Genomic DNA, 25,363 nt, shown 5'->3' on the forward strand with positions numbered 1-25,363 from the left:
TTATAAAAAACAAGTTCTGATTAAACGGGATTGCCTTTTGGCTGAAATTTCAATGCCGGTAACTTGAGTCTACTTTGTGGGCATAATTTGTGTGTATCCATTATTTAAATTACCTTGTTCTAGTAAATGATGTGATCAAAGTGGTATCGGTGTTCACATTTTTCTAGAAGCAAATTAGTTTAAATGAAGCATATTGTACCTACTAAATTGTATACATACAAGGTAATGTCACCCACACTGGGGGGATAATATCTAGTTAATGTTTTCTTTGTATTAGGGGAATTGCTTGTCATCTAGTCACGCTTTTCGTGTTTTCCGCTGTGTGTAGTTCCCAACATACACAATAATTAACTGAATGTCTCCGAGGAAATAACGTGAAACGACCTAATTTGCATAGTCAATAATAAAATTACAACACATGACCTGTAGTTGATGTCTTCCCAAGTATTATCCGGCCAATGCATGTTTCATTAGTAAATTTACAGTTTGCGATATGAACATTTTAGATTAACATGCAGATATTACATTGTTTATAATCTGAATTACGCTTTTTATGAAATTTTAAAATTGACTAGGGTAAATTAAGACGAGCAATTTATGTTTTGATATCCGCTACGTATTGTATTACTGTAAAATAATTTGTAGCGAAGCATCCATTTTAATATCCTCTTCTTGACAATTGACGATATTTTTTTATTAACAGAGTTTATTTTTGTGTAAAAAGTTATATCGCAATGTTGTTATATCGCATTACACGAGTTATGTTTAAAGTGAAAAGGCTGTTAATTTACTTTTAGTATTGGGAGTAGTGGAGGACTCGGGTCCGTGTTCCCGCGTGATGGACCGCGTCCCCGATGTGATGATCCGCACTCCGTGCAGGAACTTTATACATTTAGGATAGATTTGTTACCATTTTAGTACATAATTTCCTTCTGTTATCTGATGCTTTCCTTTGTTACCTAGAGCCATCTAGTGAATTCTGTTTCCGCTATCGAACACAGCGTGTAGGTAGACATAGGTAGGTGTAAATAAAAATTACCACATTTTTGTGTATCTATGAAAGTGTTATATTAATGAATTATGTATAATGATCACATCGAGAAATGATTATGTACTTAAATACTACTTTGTTGCGAATGTAAATTATGAATGTTTGATGTAAATATAAGTACCGCAAATACATTAGATATGTTCAAATCACGGAGTCTTATTTCTGTACTACCGCTTCATATTGTCTAAAGGTATCATCACTTCGGGAGTATTATCCGGAATGGAGTGCGTCTTGCCCTTCTTCCCGAGGCACGACGTGAAGCAAGTGTCGCCTTTCCCGAAGCTCTCTCCGTCCTGCAGAGACTGCGGCATCGGCTCTCCCATGGTCTCGGGAAGGAACAAGGTCATCAGTCCCGACAGCAGAGAGATCACTCCAAATATCACGGCCGGAATGGTCGGGTTCAGGGAGTCCAGAAGAGTGATCATGGGAGTCAGCGCCCCGGACAATCTGGCGCTCATAGACCCCAAGCCTAGAGCTGAGTTTCTCACCACCGTCGGGAAGAGTTCCGCGGAATAATTGTAAATAATGGCGAAGGATCCGGCGATAAAGAGCTTTCCTAACATGACTACGGATGTCGCTTCCGTGCTGCCCTGGGTCAGGTATGCGGCGATAATGCAACACAGCCCTCCCGCCAACATCAGCGAACTGATGAGGGATCTTCTGCCCAGTCTGTCGAGGAAATAGATTACGGCGGCATAGCTCGGGAACTCCACCAAACCCATTATAAACAGAATCAGGAATGGATTTCCATACAGCTTCCCGGCATTGAGAGACAGGCCATAATATACGAGTGAGTTGGCAAACCAGCAGAAACAGACGTTGAGTGTTTTATTCCTCAAATTAGGCGTCTTAAATAGGTCAGAGGTTCCAGCTGAGGGAGTATTCTTATTCGCTACAGCTTTCCCCCGGGAAATGAAGTGTGCAGAATCTACGCTGTACCCTCTGCCGTTCATTTTCAATGCTTTTTGCACTATAGTGACCGCTTCTCTAGCTTTCCCTTGCGACCACAGCCAACGAGGAGATTCATCCATGATCCACCAGTGGGGGATGAGCATCAGCCCGTGTAGTCCATATATGACTTGCAATAAGGTTCTGTCGTTGATTATAGCTCCCCACCCGGCTACCAGCATGATTCCTCCGGCAAAGGCGGCTTGGAAGGCGATGCCGCAAGCTGTCCTTTTGCTAGCTCCTACTATCTCCATCGTCAGCACAAACCCGGTGATATAAGATCCGGCTGATCCGAATATTCCATACAGGAACCTGACTACCAAGAATGACCAGTATTCTGGGATAAAGGCGACTATGACTCCGAGTATCAACTGTAGAAGAGCGGACCAGCAGAATATAGTTTTCCTTCCGACTTTATCAGCCAGTCCTCCTAGGACCACTGCCCCGGTGAACACTCCCAGCATGTACATGCACTGCGCTAGGGCTCCCCTCCACCGTCGATCGCACACAAAGTCCCATTCTATCGCTCTCGAGGAAACGTAATAGGTATCGTCATATGCGTATGATGTGCAGGTTACAGAGTCATTTCCATCCAAGATGTAGCAGGACTCCAGGTTACCATTAGGTTTTTTTGGAATTGCTGCCAGAACTTCTGTAGAGTTCCAAAGAGCGTAGGTCCCGTTGACATCTACTCCGGGTATAGCACATCTGAAAACATAAATATTTTGTTTAAAAAAAATCAGTACTGTTATTTTATATTTTTAGATTGTGTCAGGAGATGAGTCGATCAATGGAATTAATCTTCTCAATTCATCTTGTGTTTCTTGACTGATATTTTCTTTTCCCTCCATACAATGTTATGTTTTATCATTTCTGTATCCTAATTAACATATTCCACTCATTTATCCAAAAATCAGAAGCATAAGACTGATCACCCAACCTTCATTTATATGAACAATGATCGAGTTTACACCACATCCCCACTTTGCTGCAGATAGGACCATACCATAGTCAAGCCATTAGAAGAACTTTATTTGGATAGTGGCTTAATAAATTATACAATATTTAAAAAAAAAACAGAAATTATTTTACTAAGTTCAAATTCCTAATGAAAGGTGATGTATTTATGCTGAAAAATATTGACATTATAATTGTTTCGGCAGAGATGTTTTATTGAGAAGTGAATATGAAAGTCAGGCATTTACAAGGTTTTCGACCATTCATTAGTTGGTTTATGTGATCACTTTGCACACTGCACAATTTTTCACTCTACCAATGATTGAAAAATTATATTTGCTTGATTTTTAAAACTGTATATTTGTGTGACAAGTACTGGATAAAGTGATCATTAAAACTAGCCAATGTTAGGTCAAGTCCTGAAAATGCCCTTACTTCAATATTAATTATAAAATTGTTGAGTTATCTATGATATCTTAAAAGTAATATTTTTTTAAATTAATGTTTTAGTTAGTAAATACCACTATTTCTTAAAATCTACTGTGACACGTGTTTCGATGCATTCCGCATCATTTTTAAACACCGGTGTTTGAAAATGATGCGGAATGCATCGAAACATTTGTCAAAGTAGATTTTAAGAAATAGTGGTATTTACTAAGTACTACATTAATTAAAAATGGATAGATTTTTACCACAAAGTGACTGCCGAATCAATTAATGAAAGTAATATTTTTACCTATGGTCTGGAACGGCTGCGACTGTGGTGAGTGACATCATATGCATTCCCGCCGTAACTGCAGCTAAGATGTGCAATATGAACTGCCAGCATTGGTACTTGCCAAACTCCCCTGAAACAAAATAAACCACAAATTAACATCTTTGCTTTGAATGGTATTTCACAAAAGAAAATTCAACTAATAAAATTAAATAAGTAAAATCTTCAAGAAGGATTTATGTGGTTGAATAAAGATGGTTGGTATAATTTTCTCAAAAATAAAATAGGTGCAAAATAGTAATAATATATTCATTTCTTCATAAGCACTATGAAATTGAACATATTACAAATCGCTCACTCCTTTCAACAACGTCATATATCAAAAACCTTGATTTTTCAGGAGATTGTTTTTAAAGTTTAAAAATATAATACAATGTATTAAAAATAAATATCAAGCCACTTATTGAACTTTTTACTGTGCAACAGATCTTTTTAGGTAAAACCTGAATTTTTTTTCTCCGTTTGAAAAATATTTTGTATATCAAAAAAAATAATTAAACAATATATTTTCTTCAAAATGCAAAAACAACACTCTCTGCCCTGTAGCGGGTGAATATTAAGTTAAAAATATGCCGCTTTTGCTGGGAAATAGTACATTTTCTGGGCATTCCGAAAACATGTACAACTGAAAATTTACTTTTTCATATTTAACGTTGTTGAAAGGAATAAGCAATATGTGAGTTCATCAAATGCAGTACCAATGCAGTTTACAGTATGAACTTGTGAATTGAAAAGGGTTAAATCAATAAATGTTAAGCTTTTATTTATTGATTTTGTTAAAATTACAGGATAGTATGGTAATAATAGCACTGAGTGGGAAATTAAGCTTGATTCTACAGTAGGTACCTATTGTTATTGAACTGTAATAAAGACTCTTTGATCTTTGTAACTTGCTGCGCTATGTTGACAGACTGCGCGAGACATTTAAATTGGAAGTAACGCATCTTCTATTTTTTCATTTCAATATGATATATTATTTGAATGCCGTTTTCATAATACGAATGAATAATAATTGGTGCAATGAAATGACACAATAAGTATGTATAATCACTGAATGAGTTGGGAAATATGTATGCATTTATTTAGTTGTTAAAATTGACAACAGATGGCGTTAGTACCATGTTTTTTAATCCTGTTTTTTTTTGTAGATACTTATACCCTTGGGAATTTTGGAATTTCTTCCTTAATCTTCTTCTTCTAGCCGTTATACGCATACAATAGTGCGTAGGGCACGGCATCGTCAATACGATGCCGTGCCAGTGTTATTTTGGTCGTTAATTATATTAATTAATTATATATTAAGGGCAAGGTGATAATCCTGCGCTTCAGGTACAAATCTGGGGTGATATTAAATATATACTTACTAGGGTAAAACATAGGCGATATTTATTATTTATCTGGGACCCCAGTACGGTAGCCAAACTACACAATGGAACGGATTTTTATCCGTTCCATTGTGTAAAGATTCGGCATACACTTGACATTTAACAATGACGAAGAATTTTTTTAATTTTCCAGGAATGTTTCACTACGCTTTTTTTGTTTTCCTAATAATTGTAGCTTGTATTCATTAATGCTGGTAGATTGCTATTAATTAAAAATTTACTTGTCTATCCTTAAATGAAAAATCAATCTCAAATATGTTTTAATTTAAATGATAACACACAATACTTAGCGCAAAGTTTCATATGGTAGGTATATTGGTATCAAGGAAATAAAATATGAAATTTTAACTCTCTTTCCATTTTTGAGATGGGTAATAAGAAAAATAGTCAATAAAATACAATAATCTTTCTTAGATCTTCCATTACAAATGCATTTATTAACTGACAGGCAGCATGAACTGACAAATTCTTTTGAATACTCTTTATTTGTCTTAGCTGATAAAAATGAGCTCGCGAAAACATTTGCCTGTGTACAATACATATGTGTATACTTAATACATATATAAAACTATCTGTCTATCTACCTCTTTCAGCTATTAAAATTCATCTTGGGCATCAGAAAGTTCATTCCATGAAGTACTAAAAAGGAAACGAGTAATGTTAGCTCATTCGTCAATTAATGCCAATTATAAGATGTGGCGACATCAAGAAATTTTGCAGAATTCCTGAAGGATGTCGTGGTCGTCTTTAATTACCTATTATTAGTTAACATATACCGTTCTAAGAATAACATTGCGGATACCTTACACATAGTCAAATTAAACAATATTCGTCTAATCGAATATTAATGAATATTTCCCAAATTATTTGAAATATTTTACAAATCAAATTCGATTATTTAATATCCAATATGTTAAATTCGATATTTCTTCTGAGTGAAAGTAACCCTTTAATAGTGGGAAAATTCAAATGAAACTAGAACTCTACTAGAAGTATAGCTTTTAAAATTAAGTGGCGATATTATGTAGTAGAGTTTCTTCAAAGCTTTTTTTTGAGTTTCATGAATTGGCAAAAAAGCAACAAAAATATCAGTTAATTGTTTTCGTGAATTCAAATGGCTGGTCATCCGGTTTATCTATGATTCCCGGTGGCGGCGAAAACCTATCTCTGCCAGTATGTTAGGTGTAGTTATTCTTTTTTTGTGACATTCCACCAGCTACGCAAATAATAACTTACCTTCCTGTACTTATAGATATAGGACTTTGCCGCCACCGGAAATTATAGATGAACCGGATGTCTGTCACTCATTTAAGTGTGCACTAGCTATAACAAAATGTGTAAAACTCATCAAGCAAGAGTGTAAAGCGGTAAGATTTTCAATTTTGGAAATTCAATTCTCGTGGCAGGCGCCGTGGCGTAGTTGGGTTGACGCGAAACTGGCGTCGTGGGTTCGATTCCCACCAATTGCAAAATTATTTCAAGAAAGATTTATTTTCAATTGGTCTGGGTGTTTGTGATGTATTTTCCACATTTACCTTCCCTATCTTTACTATCCTACCTGCAGACAAACATGTAAATAGATACATTGCGTGTTGTTCCTTTTATTAAAAAAAACAGTATTTTTTAGTAATTAACATTATAAGTACCTACTACCTGCTCAAGATTTAAATCAATAGGTCGATTACATACAAAAGTTGACGTTTTATCTTCGTGATGTAGTTAACTTTAACTTTACTTATATTCTTTAACTTCGTTAGTGAATAAATATAACAATAAAAAATCACATCAAAAACCATCAACAGAAATTCATTTTACTAGATATAAACGTTCGATCACATCACGCATCATATCGTGGGTATACTGGCAAAAAACGTAAACTGTAAAATCTCTGTTTGAATAATTCTGTATATTTAAGCCTGAATAAAATACCCGCTATTAAACTCAAAGTTGAATTTACTTATAAAATCATATAAATGTGACATTTTAAATGTATTTTGTGTATTTTATCAGTTTATAGAACGTTGAAAACTTTATAATACTGCATCATTAAGTAAAAAAATCATATATTCACGTTTTTGCCAATACACCCACGATATCTGCATAGGAGTTTAATCTAAATTATAAAGTACAAGATAATACTGCACCCAACATATGCAGCAATGCGGTCCCCTACATGCACCTTCAACCGTACGCGGGTACCTACTGCAGTTCCTATCTTTCTAAAGCGCTTCCGGTCATCAGTAAATGAATGCATATAACCCTTTTTTCCGTGTAAAATATCGGAAATGGGTAATAATATTACTATATAGGCGATAAAAAAACAAATATCCTAATTACCCGTCATTATGATGCTTTCATTTCCGTAAAATATATTCCATTAGTTTCCATTTACGCCAACCGGAATCCAATCTGATTTTATATGTAGGTACCCACCTATATACAACAAAGAGTAGAAACAATCAAGTCATTATTTTTTTCTTTACTGGCAATACCACATTAATTCAAGCTATTTGGCGCGTGACGATTCTATAGATATAAAATGAAAAAAACGAGGTAGGTACCTTTATCTCTTTTGTAAAGAGAGTAAACGATCAATTTTTACGCGACAATGGAAGAGAAATTTTGTTTTATTCGTCCATGAAAAGATTTATTTTGCGTGTCCGACGCATTTTACGCATCAAACGTGAATTTATAACGGTATTATAAAATAAAATAGATATTACTAATTTTTATCAGCGGTTTAGGTAAAAAAGATGGAACGTCACAACCGTCGATGTCTCTCACTTTTACTTTAAAAATAAAGTAAATTAAACTGCAATTCTTCAATTGGTCATATAAATTCTGCTTAACCTGATTCTCACACAATGGTGCATAGGACACTGTACTGGACACTGTATACATCGTACTGACGCAGTGTTATATTGACTTTTAATTACATGAAGGCAAGGTTATCAGTCCTGTGCTTCAGTTACCAATTCAAGGTGATGAATAATAAATAGTTAGAGCAAAAAAACACTTTTATATATTTCGATCCTCCCTTCTAAGAATTGAACCTGAGAACCCCAGCGCGGTAGCCAGATGAACATAGAAAACAAGCAGTTTTAGTGAGTTGCTTTTAAATTTGATTGAGAATATTATATTAATATTCTCTTCTGTTTTTTTATGTTAAAATTTGAAAACAAAAGGAAAATACTAAACTGTATTCGATAAAGTACATACCAAAACCACGTTTCATTCAATGCCTATTTAGAAAAACTCATTACAATTCACAAATATTTGATTTTTTCCGTAAGTGAAACAATCGATGTTCGATTTTCTTTAATGAAGAAAAAACAGCTATGCGTATTGCCATACTTCAGGCGCAAGATCGCGGCCATATTTAGTGCATTTATTTGAATACATATTTTTAAAAATAGAAATATGAAATATTTTTTAAATCATAATCATAATAAAAATCATTTTATTCAACATATTGCGTTTTCTCTTTTTTTCCTTTCCATTTCATCAGACTGAGCTACAGCAAAGAATAATAATAAGAACTAGAGGACGACCTGTTTAACCTACATGGACCAAATTATCTCCGACATGTCGCCGACGTGATTTATGACGTTCTTGAAAGGAGTGAACGATGTGTGGAAACGCCGTGTTAAAGAGACGAGTGGAGGATAGAGGCGGGTGGAGACTGACCATAAAAGAAACAAAATAACCATCATACATATTGTAATACACGAAGAAGAAGAACTAGCAATAAATAAAAGATTGTAAAAATTGTGCATTTTTGCTATGGCGATTTAGTAAATATAATAATTTTGTTCTTTTGAACTGGTACCTCAAGTGCAATAGCAGGTATATGTTTTATTCACACTTGTAAAATAGTTTTTCATAATTGGTGCAAATTTACATAAATTTTTGATAATTAAGTAATTTAGTAAATTGCTTGATCGCCCATCAAATTTTAATCTTAATCTTTCAATAAAGAATAATTGCCTAGTGATGGTTACTTATATCAATCATCCTAATTTGCCGATGTCAAAAAATTAACAATTTTTTGAAGTAATATGTTTTTAAATAATTTAACCAAAATACTTGTTGATAGTACGATATCTTAGAGAAAATAGCTATAAGAATAAAAATTAAAGAATGGCGAACGTTCTACGAGTGATTTCAGGCGGGATAATCGATAGCCCGCAACATGTTTTTTTAAACGAAAATAACATTTAACTTAGGTAATTGAATTTTTTGCTGAAAACACAAAATTTTTGATAATTAAGTAATTTAGTAAATTGCTTGATCGCCCATCAAATTTTAATCTTAATCTCTCAATAAAGAATAATTGCCTAGTGATGGTTACTTATATCAATCATCCTAATTTGCCGATGTCAAAAAATTAACAATTTTTTGAAGTAATATGTTTTTAAATAATTTAACCAAAATACTTGTTGATAGTACGATATCTTAGAGAAAATAGCTATAAGAATAAAAATTAAAGAATGGCGAACGTTCTACGAGTGATTTCAGGCGGGATAATCGATAGCCCGCAACATGTTTTTTTAAACGAAAATAACATTTAACTTAGGTAATTGAATTTTTTGCTGAAAACACCGTTTTTGTATTGAAAAAACAAGTATTGAAAAAAAGAATATGGTTTTGAAAAGAAAAGAGTTATTGTTTGGTAAGGATTTAAAAAAAATATAATAAAATCTTTTTCCAGTACACATTCTGATTGCAAAATAGAAATGCATAGAAAATGAATTAAATTATAAAAAAAAAATATAAAAAAAGAAAAGAGTTATTGTAAGGTAAGGATTTAAAAAAAATTATAATAAAATATTTTTCCAGTACACATTCTGATTGCAAAATAGAAATGCATAGAAAATGAATTAAACTATAAAAAATATATAAAAAAGACAACAGTTATTGTAAGGTAAGGATTTAAAAAAAATTATAATAAAATATTTTTCCAGTACACATTCTGATTGCAAAAAAGAAATGCATAGAAAATGAATTAAATTATAAAAAAATATATCTTGTAAGTACATTAAGTATAAAATATTTAAAAAAAAACAATATCCATCTTTGAAAAAATCGGGCGTGAAGTCTGGCTATCAGCGCAGCTGGATGCTTAATGAATTATATTATGTAATTATTAATAGTAAAATTCCTGATCGTTAGCCCTGGAATGCTCATTCTTCCATCTTCCCTTCGTATACAAACAATAGACACTTCGTAGTAATTGAGACACCTATAATAGAAACAAAACTAGTTCAAACGAGTTGTGTCGGTTTTCGATATACTTAAATGATTGGTTCGCATATCGCTCACTCCTTTCAAGAACGTCATAAATCAAAAATCGTCAATTTTCAGTTGTGCATGTTTTCGAAATGCTCAGAAAATGTACTTTATCCCAGCAAAAGAGGCATATTTTTAATTTAATATTTACCAGCTACAGGGCAGAAATTGTTGTTTTTACATTTTGAAGAAAAGGTATTGTTTAATTATTTTGTTGAATATATTGAATATTTTTCAAATGGAGAAAAAACCTTTAGGTTTTACCTAAAAAGATCTGTTGCACAGCAAAAAGTTCAATAAGTGGCTTGAGGTTTATTTTTAATACATTGTGTTATATTTTTAAACGTTAAAAACGTTCTCCTAAAAAATCAAGTTTTTTGATTTATGACGTTCTTGAAAGGAGTGAGCGATATGTTATAAGATATGTGCAATTAACATTGAGTAACTAAGATAATAAATAAGCATTATCAACACTCTATACCACTTAAAGTTATGTAATACAAATCATTAGAAGGCGTAATACGTATGGGCGGTTGAATTATACGACTATAATTGACAACTTAATATTGACTGAGTTTATTTTTATTAATTTTATTTATTTTAATGATTTTATATATATTTTTATTATTGTTATTGTTTACTCAACACCTTATACAGAATAAATGTATAATAAGGGTCTTATTCGGATGAAGATAAGGGTGTTATTGGGACAGACGCCGTGGCGTAGTTGGGTAGACGCTCGGCTGCGAAACTGGAGTAGCGGGTTCGATTTCCGCCAATTGCAAAATAAATTCATGAAATATTTATTTCCCATTGGTCTGGGTGTTTTTGATTTATATTTTCACATTTACCTTCCCTACCTTACTATCCTACCTGCAGACATGCCTCTAATAAAGGCTTGGCAGGTTATTCCTTAAAAAATAGATATATCTTTCATTTATAACGTTTTGAGTGTGTGTCTAAATACTTGTTCGCAAATCTGTATATTTTCCTCTTAATGGAAGTTATTTTTACATTTTGACATAAGATAAATGAAGAAGAATATGGAAATCTGGGATTTTACAGGGCTGGCAAGAGATGACTGTAGTGAACGCATATGTAACTGTGTCATAAAATTGATCAAAGTATAACATACAATCAACAACAATAAAAAAATAAAAAGAAAGCTCCTCTCTAAGCACAAGAACTCAGTCTCTTTTTTGGAGAGGCTCAGCGTACCTAACTAAAGTTTCGAGATTGTATTCAGTAGAAATGTATAGAAATTGTATTAAAAAAATTAACTATATTAAATAAAAATAAAACATTATCTTTATTTAGGAATCTTTTTTATTATTATTATTTTAGATGCTGCTGATATAACGTAACAAGTTATTATTCCGTTTTGTCAGCACTTATTGTATGCATTTCTTTTCAGACCGCATTACAAGGTCAATAAATATAACAAATTAATAAGAAAATAAATACAGTAAAATCTCGATATAACAGACCTCTATTTAACGAACCTGGGATGTGGCGTAAAAATGCGACCAAATGTTATAAAAATACAAAAACCTGTCAATATTATACATGCTTGAGTTCACTTCCAATCTACTTCCGTAGTGTATTGGTCAGCGCGTTTAACTTCCGTGCTGGAGGTCCCGGGTTCGATTCCCGAGAAGGTCAAAATAAATATGGATGATTTTCACTCTCATATTTATTTAATATCACCCTGGACTGGTACAAGAAGCGCAGGGTTGATCACCTTGCCTTCATACAATTAACGATCAAGATAACAATGCGTCGCTACAATGCAGTGCCCTATGCACCATTGGATCCGGATGAGGGTTAAAAAATAAATTCAAGTGTCGCCGCATGTAAACAAATTTTAGCAGCCACGTAATTTTCATAATTTTTGAGAGTTGAACATTAAAAAAACAACAAACTTCAAAAGTGCAAACAAAACATCATTCCTATTTTAAAGCAGAATAACCGAAAGCAAGCGCGTCGGTTTCAAACAGCAAAGTCACTTTACAACGAGTGTCCGAAGACACTCATTTATTTATTATGACCCTGGACTGGTACCTGGAGAGGAAAGCTGATCACCTTTCCTTTGTGTATTTAACAATCAAGATAACACTACTTCTATACGATGCAGTGCCCTATGCACCATCGGGTGTGGATAAGGGTTAGGAGGAGGAAATACATTGTTCATGTTTTCAAAAAGAGGAGTTTTGATTTATTTTAAACCTATTTCCATATAGCGGACTTTCGGCTTTAACGGACACCCCCTCTGCCCTAATTAGTCCGTTATATCGAGGTTTTGCTGTAGGCGTAAAGCTGTCCCCGCATGTACGTATTTAAATTATTCAAGAATAAATTATTATTTTTAGAAATTAGTTTGATTTTGTTGGTGTTTGGCAGGAATTCTTATTTTTTATTACAAGAGCATCTTTACTGACGCGTTTGCATAAACGTTTTTTCAAATACGTGAATAATTATTTTCTTGGCTTAGACACAAAGATGAAATCCTGGGATGAAAGTCATGAATCGTTTCACTTAGTTTTTCCTTCGCAGTCTTCGAGACGCCGGTTGGTCGCTACCATGGCAACAATATACTTTGTCTACTCAGGGTATTTATAGATCATATCGACCCACATTAAACATCACATTTGTATATTACTCACAGAATGCATAAGCACGTTTTCCAACAATCATAAAAAATATTTGTTATTAATAATGATAAAAACCCTTACCGCACCCCAATGGTGCATAGGGCACTGCTTCATATAAACGCAGTGTGATCGCGATCGTTTTACACATGAAGGAAAGGTGATCAGCCCTCCACTTCAGGTCCAGTGTAATATTGAATAAATATTAGAGTGAAATAATCACTTATATTTATTAACCCCCCCTGGGAATCAAACCCGGGACCTCCAGAACGGTAGCCGAGCATGCTGACCATTACACTACGGAGGCGGACAAAACATACATGTTATTAAACATACAAGTTTATTATAATGAATTAGGATAATTTACATTGCGCCATTTTTGTAAAATACTACCTAAGAGCACATTAGTTAATAAGTTTAGCATATTTTATAAAAAAAAGCGAAGGGATAGCGAGAGAAAGACTTAAAATATATTTTATAATTCTTTATTTTATAAATGTGAAATTGTTTAATTGGCTTTATTATTATTAAAGTAACAATTTTTTTTATTGTATATTTTTTAATGTAAAGCTGTACAATTCCCGAACAAGCAAAATAAAATAAATAAAAATAAAATATATACTTATATGGCGAATGTGAACGGGAGAACAGAATGAGGACGGCCGAAAAAGACTTGGCACGATCAGATCATCCAGAACCTTAAATCTGGTGGTGTCAAAAGTCTACTTAATCGGGGGGCATGTATGACTAGATGTGTATGGGTGTGATGGAAGCTAGGAGTGTATGTCAGGATAGAAGAGTGTGGGGTTTTATCCTCTCTGCCTATGGCGTGATGGTAGTAGTATGTAGTAGAATAAAAATATTGTTTATTATTTATGTAATAAATTAAAATATGTAATATTATATAAATAACTAAAAACAAATAACTAAAAACTGACTTTAGGGAAAATAACAAACTACAATTTTGAAACCGAAATTGTATTTGTTAATTGAACTTTAGTCATTGTCGCATTGTAAGATAAGTTATAGATTTATTTTCATATACATTTTTATCGATTTCTAATAAATCAAATGTTTTGGTATGTGAAAATACTTTTTGGGATTTCTAACTAACTAACCAACCATCACGCCACTTCTCTGCAGAGATAGGCAGAGTGAATATAACGCACCAATGTTCCCTCTTTTCTTCGCCTCTTTCGCATTCATGCATCTCCTCATTCATGCCCTCTGCTTCTATTGCCAAATGAATGTATTTTTTAAAATGCACCTTGAAACATTACGTTGAGATAGTGAGCGAATTCTTATCATTATTGATAAGAGATCAGAAGTAAATGATAAATACAGTTACCTAATTAAACATTTCACGTCTGTTCGTCGTTAAGGCCCAACATACGTTAAATCGCAACTTAATTTTCTTTCAACTCAGGTTAAATTTGACGTAATTGATTTTTGTCTTGAAAACACCGTTTTTGTATTGAAAAAAAATTAGTTTTTTTATCGAAATAAATATGTATATGGTTTTGAAAAGAAGAGTTACGGAAAAGTAAAGAGTTCTAAAAAACAAAAAAATCAAATATATATTCTTTAAAGTATATCTGTCCGCCTCCGTAGTGTAATGGTCAGCACGCTCGGCTACCGTTCTGGAGGTCCCGGGTTCGATTCCCAAGGGGGGTAAAATAAATATTAGTGATTTTTTCACTGTCATATTTATTCAATATTACCCTGGACTGGTACCTGAAGCGGAGGGCTGATCACCTTTCCTTCATGTGTAAACGATCAAGATAACACTGCGTTTATGTGACGCAGTGCCCTATGCACCATTGGGGTGCGGATAAGGGTTTTATTATTATTATATAAGTTATCCAAATTTATTATTATTATTTAAAAAATCAAGCTTGAAGGACCGAAACATAATTTCCTTTAAATTTAGGTTTTTGTATTGAAAGAATAAGTTTTTCTTCGAAATAAAAATATTGTTTCGAAAAGAAAAGAGAAAGAAAGGTAAGAAGTAGAAATTACAAAAAAAAACTTTCAATATGTATACATATTCTAAAAATACATATTCCTATTAGTATATTATTTTTTTTTTAAAGTGCGCGAACAACACGTGTGGCTTATCACGCAGCCAGTTGCGTACTGAATTGTGTATTTGAGAGTACACCCTTAACGTGATTGGCTTCCGTGATGGAGGAAATTATATGCTTTTTGGACATTGGATAAACGATCATATTTCAGTTTTTACATTGCAATTGGAGCACGAGAATGCCCTGAAAATACCCCTGTAATAATAGCCGAAGCGGTTTTTACATTGCACAATATGAGCACAGGAGCGACCTGGAAATACTCCCCGTAGTGGTAGCCGAAACGTTTTTATACTGCACAATTTGAGCTCGAAAGCGCTAATGGTGGCTAAAGCGGTTTTTACATTGCACAATTTAAGCACGCGAGTGCTCTGGAAATGCCCCTATAAAGGCAGCTGATGTGTTTTATATTGCACAGATTGAGCACGAGAGCGCCCTGGAAATGCCCCTTTAATGAAAGCCGAAGCGTTTGTAGGAGGAACTATGAATTCACAAACTAACTGATGCATTGAACCACATGAGTACTAAACAATACGTAAACACATACAATTTCATTTGAACAATCAGATAGGGTGGCATGCATCAGTAAGGTTGCATAATGTATCGTATTGTGTGTAACTTTTAGTCATTCCTCGTTGCTATCGTAATTTTTACAATATTAATTGTTTCAATTGGATATTTTTATAAATACATGTTGAACGATTCGTTGACAGGATAAGATAATATGTTATGTTTGATAACATAAGGTCAGCTGGTAGTCGCCATATAAAACATATCGTTTGAGATAAGCGACGATATCAGCCCTCGTCTTTCGCGGTTTTAGTAACTGCGGTTTTGGATAAAATAACGATCTTTTCCCGGCAAAACATCTAAAAACTCGTCATTTAATCAATAATCAATGGATATTAAAGGTGTATGCGATTTTTTTCCAGTAACGGTTCATATATATAATATAAAAAAGTCTTTGAAAAAATTAAAAGCAACCATAAATTTAATGTATTTTTTAAATATGCATGTTTCTTTTATAAACAATAGAGCAATTTAGATATTAAGATAAACACGGGAATTGTTGACATCCAACTAGTTATTGACATGACTCATTTCATACGTGCCTGATATGAGACACATATTGAAATTTCATATAGGCATTAATTAAATCAACATTAGCTGCTTTGTCTCGATGTATCTGTTAGTTGGGTATTCTTGCACGCTGTTTTAGGGACTGATTTTACGGTTTTTGGGTGTTTTAACCGAATTTTTGTTGTAAACCTATTTAGTGGTAAAATGAGCTATTTTTGACATTCCATTTAGAAATATTTTAATTTAGTTATTAAACTCCAAAACTAACTATGTCTAGAATGATAATAACTAACCCAAAAAGCATTGTTACATTTTTTTAGTTTTATGCTAATCAAATACTGAAAACAGATTATTATGCCAAAGGGTTTAATTGAAATGTTTAAATTTTAGTATATCAGTTGTTTAACTCCAAAATATGTAATGTGAGTAACTGGCCCAATTAACTTTTATATATTTTTTTGTTAAAAAATTTAGAAAATGTTTTGAATGAAGATTTATAGAATAAAAAATTAATTCATTAATTGACTCGGCAGTCACTTTGTGGTAAAATCTATCCATTTTTAATTAATGTTTTACTTAGTTTATACCACTATATTATTTACTAAATAAAATATTAATTAAAAAAATTAAATTCATAATATGAATGGTTCAGTTGTAAACTAATTTGACCGACCATATCGAATATTTTACCCTAATCGTTAATTTTATACTCTCCAATACTAAAAAGTAATCGGCATATTTAAAGACATGTTGGTCTCTGGAATTGACAGACATCTAAGTCCAGTATAGTGTTCAAAGTCCATAAATTAATTTGAAGCACGCACATAATGTTAATAGTTCAGCGCGCTCCACTATTGGACTATTGGCAAACGTATTCATATATTCCCGTTAATAATTTTGATTGGTGACAAGTGATTTGAGATATCTAAATGCTTGTAATGCCTTTGCCTTATGCCATGCTAAATGCTACATTCATAACAAAAATGACCTAGTTGGAAGGGATTTTTCAAAATAATATTGTAGTAAAATCTGTTTTTTTAGTTAGGATTGGTACTCAATAAATAAGTACTCAACTCCAAAGTGAGAAAATCCAACATATCGTAGTCGTACAGGAGAAAGTGACTAACTACCAAAACGTAAAATGTTTAGAAGGGCCATTTAAGTCACTTTAGCTTGGCAAGAAAATAAACACCAAAGCAGTAAGTCATTTTTAACAAGTCAATATATTATACTTCCAAGTTTAAAATCCTTATGGATTTTTTCAGGGCAATAAAACTAGTAAGATATCAAATAGTCAATAAACAGGTTTTTGTAAAACAATGCACTTAGTCACTTTCTCCTGTATGACTACGATATATAAACAAAAAATTGGATACATTCAATATATTGTAAATATAAAAATGGTGTAAAAATAAGCATGCCGAAAAGACCCGGGTTCCCAGGGGGGTCGAATAAAAAAGTGATTTTTTCACTCTAATATTTATTCAATATTACCCTGGACTGGTACCAGAAGTGGAGGGCTAATCACCTTTCCTTCATGTGTTAACGATCAAGATAACACTGCGTTTATGTGATGCAGTGCCCTATGCACCATCGGGTGTGGATGAGGGTTTGAAGATGATACATAAAAATCTATAAAATTTCAAAGAAAACGCTTCAGGTATCAGACGACGAGAGAGGCTTGGCTTACATAGGCACAGGTTTAAATCCTTTTAAATCCTTTTTTTGGGATGACAATGGTCGAAATAATCCCGTGAGGTTGTGCATTCCCGGTTGCATGATTGCACGAGAGGACAGACAGCAGCGGTGGAGGCTGTTATTATAGAAGGCATTGACCCGCAGTAAGACGTGACCACAGGGAGGAGTATAATGTGGTTATTCAAGGTGTCCTGTGCCGTAAAAATCGATGAAATTTAAATCGAAAAAACGCAGCATCATTGGGGTAGGCTGAATGATGAATTAAACGAAAAATTGCAAAAATAAATCAAATAATTATTACACTTTTTTCAAAACAATAATATGTAGATATTTATTTATTACAATTAACGCATTTATGTATTTTCATTTTAAGCCTTACTCAAAACACAATTTTTGCTGTATTCGTCAATAAAAATATTTATTTTGCGAATCCGACAGATTTTACTCATGAAAAGTGAATTTTTGCCGATGTTTACTAGTCCAGGGTAATATAAAATTAATAAAAGGGTGGAAAAATCACTTATATTTATTTGACCCCCACCCTAGGAATCGAACCGGTAGCCAAGCGTGCTGACCATTAAACTGCGGAGTCGGTACTACTTTTAATCTGTTCGTATAATATACGTGAAAAGCTTCTAATACATATAACACGTTTAATAAAACAAAACAATTATTAACAGAGAAATTTTATAACTTAAAACTTTATTTTCATAAATTGATTCGGCAGTCACTTTGTGGTAAAAATCTATCAATTTTTAATTAAAATTAATATATGACAATGACTAAAACCTCCCCCCTATTGTCTATATTCCCACTGATAAGAAATAAAAAATAAATAAATAGATAAAACTAAGAAACAGCTCCAACCCCTTCTAAAACCGTCAACGTCCCAAGGACCCAACTCTAAAATTTAGAATTAACTTCACATACGGTGTTTTAAAATGATGCGGTATACATCGAAACACATGTCACAATAGATTTGAGGAAAAAGTGGTATTTACTAAGTAAAACTTAGTTAATTTAATAATAAAACTTTATTTGTTATAAAATCTCATTAAAACTGAATTATAACGTCGACCGGTTTCGAACCGAACCGCTTCTTCTCCGTGGCCAATTAATACTGGTTTAAATTGGTTTTGAAGACGAAGCTGTTTCCTTCGAAACCATTCGACATTATAATTAAGTTATAATGAGATGTTATATCAAAATTTGTTTCTAAGTTATAAAATGGGAAACCATTAAGTTAGTGTTTCAAATATTATTTATAGAGACATTTTAGTTAGCGTAAAATATATTCAAGTGGAATTGATCGATGATATGATTTTAACATGCGATATGGGTAACTTTACCGCCCCCTTGATGGGTACTACAGATATTTTCTATGCCATTTTTTTAACTGAGGCCCTAGGTCATAGATTAGAGGGCTAAGCATATAATTAGCTAGCAACACATTTCGCTCACTCCTTTCAAGAACGTCATAAATCAAAAATCGTCAATTTTCAGTTGTGCCACAATGTTTTCGGAATGCCCAGAAAATGTACTATATCCCAGCAAAAGAGGCATATTTTTAACTTAATATCTACCCGCTACAGTACAGAAAGTGTTGTTTTTGCATTTTGAAGAAAATGTATTGTTTAATTTTTTTTTAAATATATAAATATTTTTCAAATGGAGAAAAAACCTTCATGTTTTACCTAAAAAGATCTGTTGCACAGCAAAAAGTTCAAAAAGAGGCTTGATATTTATTTTTAATACATTGTATTATATTTTCAAACTTTAAAAACGATCTCCTGAAAAATCAAGTTTTTTGATTTATGACGTTCTTGAAAGGAGTGAGCGATTTGTTTCCATCCCTTTCACTTCATACTACATTTCACTACATTGCACAGGCTACATTCTGGGAATTTGGCTAGCAATATATTTGTTTCCTCCCCTTTAACTACATAATACATTTCACTACATTGCACAGGCTAGATTGTGGGAATTTCATTCCCTAAATCAACAAAAGATTTTAGCAGGGGGTGCTTGACTAAAAAGTTGAAGAATCTATAGGTTAGGCGTAGATATATGTATAATCCTCGTATTTCGGAATTGGGTCTTCCTAGCCGGGACAAAAATAAACATACACGCAAGGTTGAACAAAGAGTTGCCGTCTTTAATTTCGTAATAAACTATTTTAGCACCAGAGAAATCTCGAATTTAGCATACTCCACATACATCGGAAATATCTACATGAATCGGAAATATCAAAATGTCAATTATTATTTTCATTTAAAAAATTTAGACCATTGCAAATTTGCGTGATATTGAAAAGATATAAAAACATATGTGTAAAACTTCTTTACAACATTTTGAGTGTGTCCAAATACTTGTTCACAAAATCTGTATTATCTCCAATTACAGGAGTTACTTTCATATTATTTTTTGACATCTCATCAAAGATGAAGAAGAATATGAACTTCCAAGAATTTGAGTAGTGTGGTTGTCAATAATAGGTAGAATTGGTGAATGTTACACGTGTGTAAAGTGATCACTTAAACCAACCTATGACGGTCGTCAGCCCCGTAAATGCCTAGACTTCCATATTCTTCTTCATCTTTGTTGAGATGTCAAAAAATAATATGTAAAACTTCTCACTACCGTCAGTTCCTCGCTCCTAGTATGAAATACGTGAATAGGGATCGCAGGATCTACAGTAATAGTAAATTACACGAACCATAGAATCTAAGTCTTTTGCATTAGTGAATTTTGTGGTTGATAAGAGTCATGACTTCACACTTGATGACGTCGGGTATTATTTGTTTTCCCTGCCATAGAAATATAATGTTTTGTATCTCCCTTATTTTTGACGATTTTAAATAAAAATAGTACATCTGATTGATCTGTGTATCTTCTTTATTTTAAATATTAATTCATTTAATTGGAAGATCACCGTTAAGTATGTAATTTACAAATTGTTACACATTTTTCGATAAAATCAAACATGTGGAAGGTGTACACAGTACATAGGTCACATGTGTTCACAAGGTCAAGATAGAGCTGAAATCTGATTTCTCAGTCAGACACTACGAGTCAAAAACATGTGTTATCACGATTTGATTCCATTTGTGTTTATGATAATGTAAAAACCGCAAAATTTGCAAAAATTTAGACTACATGGAATTTAAGGGTTAATTACACGAATATAATTTAAAGATCTGATATATCTTGAGCGTCTTTTCCTACGAAGAGAATATGGAAGTCTGGGCATTCACAAGGCTTACGACCTGCCGATGGCTGGATGATCACTTTTTATACACTATGTAACGTTCATCATTCTGGCCATTATTGAACATTCATATTAAATATACAAAAAGATTGAAGTTGATTTATAATATATATTCACTTATGTATTATACATATATACATAAATGAAATAAAAAAATAAAAAAAACTTCACCTACTTTGATATCACGCATTTTTAATCATCAAAATAATTAATTTGGCGTCAACTATATATTTCTCAAATTTCTCAACTGGCGTTACTATCAGCCATACTTTCGAATCTATCAAATAACTACTTGCATGTGAAAGGAATCCATGTACATGTGCATATCTTTAAAAAAAAAAGCAATATGGATGTTCAAAGTGAATGTTACATAAGCGTTAAAAGTGATCACTTAAGCCAGCCGAATGCCAGGTCGTAAGTCTTGGGACACTTCCATCTTCTTTCGTATAAAAACGATAGATGTTTCATCTCAAGTTGAGACACATATAACATCAAATAAAATCCTGATAAAATCGACATCTTTATGATGGCGGTAAAACACACCAATGTAATGACGCCATTGTGTGTTAGAAAAATCCCCATAATGAAGATTGCGATCTCCTTAGCAAATTAATTAATTATTTAGGTAGTCTTAATTCCTAATGTCAACATGAAGTTCGTTCGCTTGTAATAATGCAATTTATCGAAATTTACTGAAGTGCTGATTTTCGACTTCGAGTATAAAACATATTTGTATGTAATGTATGTTAAAGGCGAAAAACCTGATCGTCTTTTGTTAATATTTCAAAACTTGAAGCGTTTTGTTTGAAATCTAAGTGCGGTCCTGATTTACGCTTCGTCATAAAAAATAAGAATAAATAACCCAATAATTTAAAAATTCAAGGCAAATGAATTAAAAAGAACAGTTTTTCTTTCGTAATCGTTAAAGGGGGTCATAAATAGTTTAAATCCTGATTTTCGGGACACCAACCCCGTCGCGCTAACCACCATAATGAATTATGTGTATTTTAGAAATAAGAGTAAAAATTAATTTAACTTAAAATTAATATGATTTTATTATTAACTGTTGCCGCTGTACCCGACCACACGGTGCTGTGGCTTAGTCTGGTTAAATGGAAATGAAAGAAAAAAGAAATCACATTTGTAATATGTTTAATTTCACAGTGCTTGTGAATAAATGAAAATATAAAAAGTCAATATAACGTAATCACAATGCAATCTAAAATATTGAAAATTCTAAGGAACAGCGGATGTCGAGAGTACGCTCTCCACCATGAGCAATGTTTAGTATTGCATCTGTTGCTGTTACGTTTAACAGATGGCGCTGCTATTGGGGTAAAAAAACTGTATTTTATTATTAAAAAAACATGTTTTAACCTGTCACGTGTTAGGTTGTGTCAAAATTTCAAAGCAATCAGTGAACTTTAGGAGATTCAGTTTTTGAAAAATCGAATATTTATAATTAATTTTTTATAGATTATGATGAAAAAATAACAATACTCTAAAATAAATACGTATACTTTCTGAAACATAACATATTAATAATAAAAATAAAAGTTGAAAACATCTGTTACATTTTATGATAGATATGCGATAAAGTAAACACGTTATTTTGTGATAAAAAATATGAAATATATCAACTCTTCGACCAAAACAAACATTACGTAAATTGGAAGAAATAATCGTCTCGTAAAATAAACTCCCGTTTTATTTACAATTTATTTGTCGAGTACTTATATAATTCATACTGTAAATCTTTCGTATCAAGAAAAAGTAAATATATTTGATTGAAGGTTAAGAAAATCTATTAAAAGTTTTCCAACGATCAACAGATGCGTGTTCACGCAAAAAATATCGTATTGGTATATAATATATATACATATACGTGTATAATGTCAATATTTAAAACATATACGTCACAAACACGTGGCTTCTCTTTTTTGGACGTTTTCGGTGTATTTAGTTAAAACGTATGTACGTTATTTCAAATTCATAAACGTAGACATCGCGCGTTGTAGTTGAAGCGTTATGAACAATGCATAAATATGCTAATTTAATTCATAATGCACGGAAAGAGACAGAAAACGTATGCAAAACTAAAAAACTTTCACTCGGATGAGTTTAATGACTTGGTAATAATTATTAGTCAGAATTTTAAATGGAAAAAATATATATATTCACCCATCTTCCCCATCAACTCCTCCAAAGCGTGGTCCGAATCCATCTTTCCGAGTTTCCCAGAGATGCTGTGCTTTAAATATATCAAACTGGTTTCAACTTCACTTCGATAATTTAAAGTATGTACTTTCCGATAAGCAGAACCTTAAAACACAACCGACCGAGCCGCCAACCGCGGCTGGAATGGCGGGCGAACTATAATCACGTCCACAGCGTTCATTTTTTTGCTCCACATTTTTGTGGAAACTTTCAAAATCAGAACTGCGAGATGAATGCCCTTTGGAAAGTCAAAAACAACCGAAATGTCTCCGTTTTTCTTTCGAGAGAGCGGGAAAATTTACATCGCACTTGGAGCGGTGAAACGTGACCGAAAATTTACTAATTTAAAACGTTACTATTGATAGATATTGATGGGAATCGTAATGGATCCCATTACGAAGACCATCATGATCAATATATTAGTGACGTGATCTGTTTGCATTTGTGAATTATCGCGAATCGATTTGTAGTCTGCAGTTTTTTTGTGGTAGCGTGCATAGTTGTGTTTGATCAATAAATACAACAATAAAATTATGTAATATTTCCTAAAATATGGAATGATGTTCTTCATATGAGTAAAGAATATTCAAATTTAATATTATTAGGAATAATATTTTTTTAAATACTTTCTAATAGTATCAACATGACTAACCTACAGGTAGTTGGATGATTTTTGAAACTTTTATTTTAATTTTTATTAATAATAATAAAATAATTACAATAAGATAAAATTACTTTCCTGTCCATATTCAACGCGATTAATTTTTTTCCATTTATATAATTAATTAAGGCCCAGTAATCAATGGCCTACAACATAATTTTCTTTAAAACCAGGTAATTTTAAACGTAATTGTTTTTTTTAAAGACCGTTTTTGTGTTGAAAAAATAAGTTTTACTTTGAAATAAATATACGGGTTTGAAAAGAAAAGAGTTAAAAAAAAAGATAAAAATGGTTTTTCGATATATATTCTAAAAAAACTAATTCCAATAAACATATGTTCTTTAAAAAAATGTGCGCAGCCGGTCGCGTACTGGATTGTATGTTTGCGAGTACACCCTTAATCACTAAATAGAAACCTTCAGTAAAACGGTAAGAGTGCTATAACCAATCGAAAGCGGATTCAAAATTAATTTTATTGCCAAATAACCATTATCATTAAACACTGGTTCTTAAACTTTTTTAATTCATGGTGTCATCATGAAGAGGTTTATTCTTATAATATATACAACCTGTCCCGGCCAAACGTTGCCGTGGCTCAGTACGGTTAAATGGAAAAGAAACAAAAGAGAAAGCACAAATTTCATGTATTTTTACTTTCACAATGCTTGTGAGTATATATTATTTCAACAGCTGTCAAGAAACACGCTTTTAGCCATGAGCAATATTTAGTATTGCGTGCTTTGCTGTTACTTTTAATAGATGGGGCCATCAGTTGAATAAAAACAAATGAGATCAAAAAACTGTTTGAAAAAAACATGATTTTACCAGGTAAAAACATCTGTCATAGGTATGTACATAAAAACACGTTTGTCCGTCTCTGTAATGTAATGGTCAGCACGCTCAGTACCGCATTGAAGGTCCCGGGATAGATTCCCAGGATGGGGTCAAAAAAATATAAGTGATTTTTTCACTCTAATATTTATTCAATATTATCCTGGACTGGTACCTGAAGCGGAGGGCTGATCACCTTTCCTTCATGTGTTAACGATCAAGATAATACTGCGTTTATATGATACAGCACCCTAAGCACCTTATTTTCCCACCAAACTCCCAAACCATCTCGAAAAGAAAAGAACACACGGTCAATATATAAATGCTTTATTTCCAAAATGGTATAAAATGTATTACACTTACAATAAACATTATTTATGAGAAACCATATACATACACGTTACACAATACTTATAAGTTCTATTGTACAAATAGGAAATTTTTAATATTTGATCAATAAGACTTTAAAAATGG

At 32.7% G+C, this 25,363-nt stretch overlaps 1 protein-coding gene across 1 annotated transcript; it reads right to left on the reverse strand.

Annotated features, from left to right (window-relative positions):
- Positions 1-1,043: 1,043 nt before the first annotated feature.
- LOC148300074 (organic cation transporter protein) lies at positions 1,044-23,543 on the reverse strand. The gene is made up of 3 exons (XM_088275308.1): positions 23,362-23,543; positions 3,693-3,804; positions 1,044-2,707 (listed from the first exon to the last, which is right to left on the reverse strand). Exons 1-3 carry the CDS (start codon positions 23,402-23,404, stop codon positions 1,219-1,221), a joined length of 1,644 nt encoding a protein of 547 aa, XP_088131434.1. The 5' UTR covers positions 23,405-23,543; the 3' UTR covers positions 1,044-1,218.
- Positions 23,544-25,363: the final 1,820 nt, after the last annotated feature.

Source organism: Brachycentrus maculatus, unplaced genomic scaffold (genome assembly GCF_059751285.1).
Source record: "Brachycentrus maculatus isolate JH-2025_06_01 unplaced genomic scaffold, ASM5975128v1 h1tg000841l, whole genome shotgun sequence".
NCBI lineage: Eukaryota > Metazoa > Arthropoda > Insecta > Trichoptera > Brachycentridae > Brachycentrus > Brachycentrus maculatus.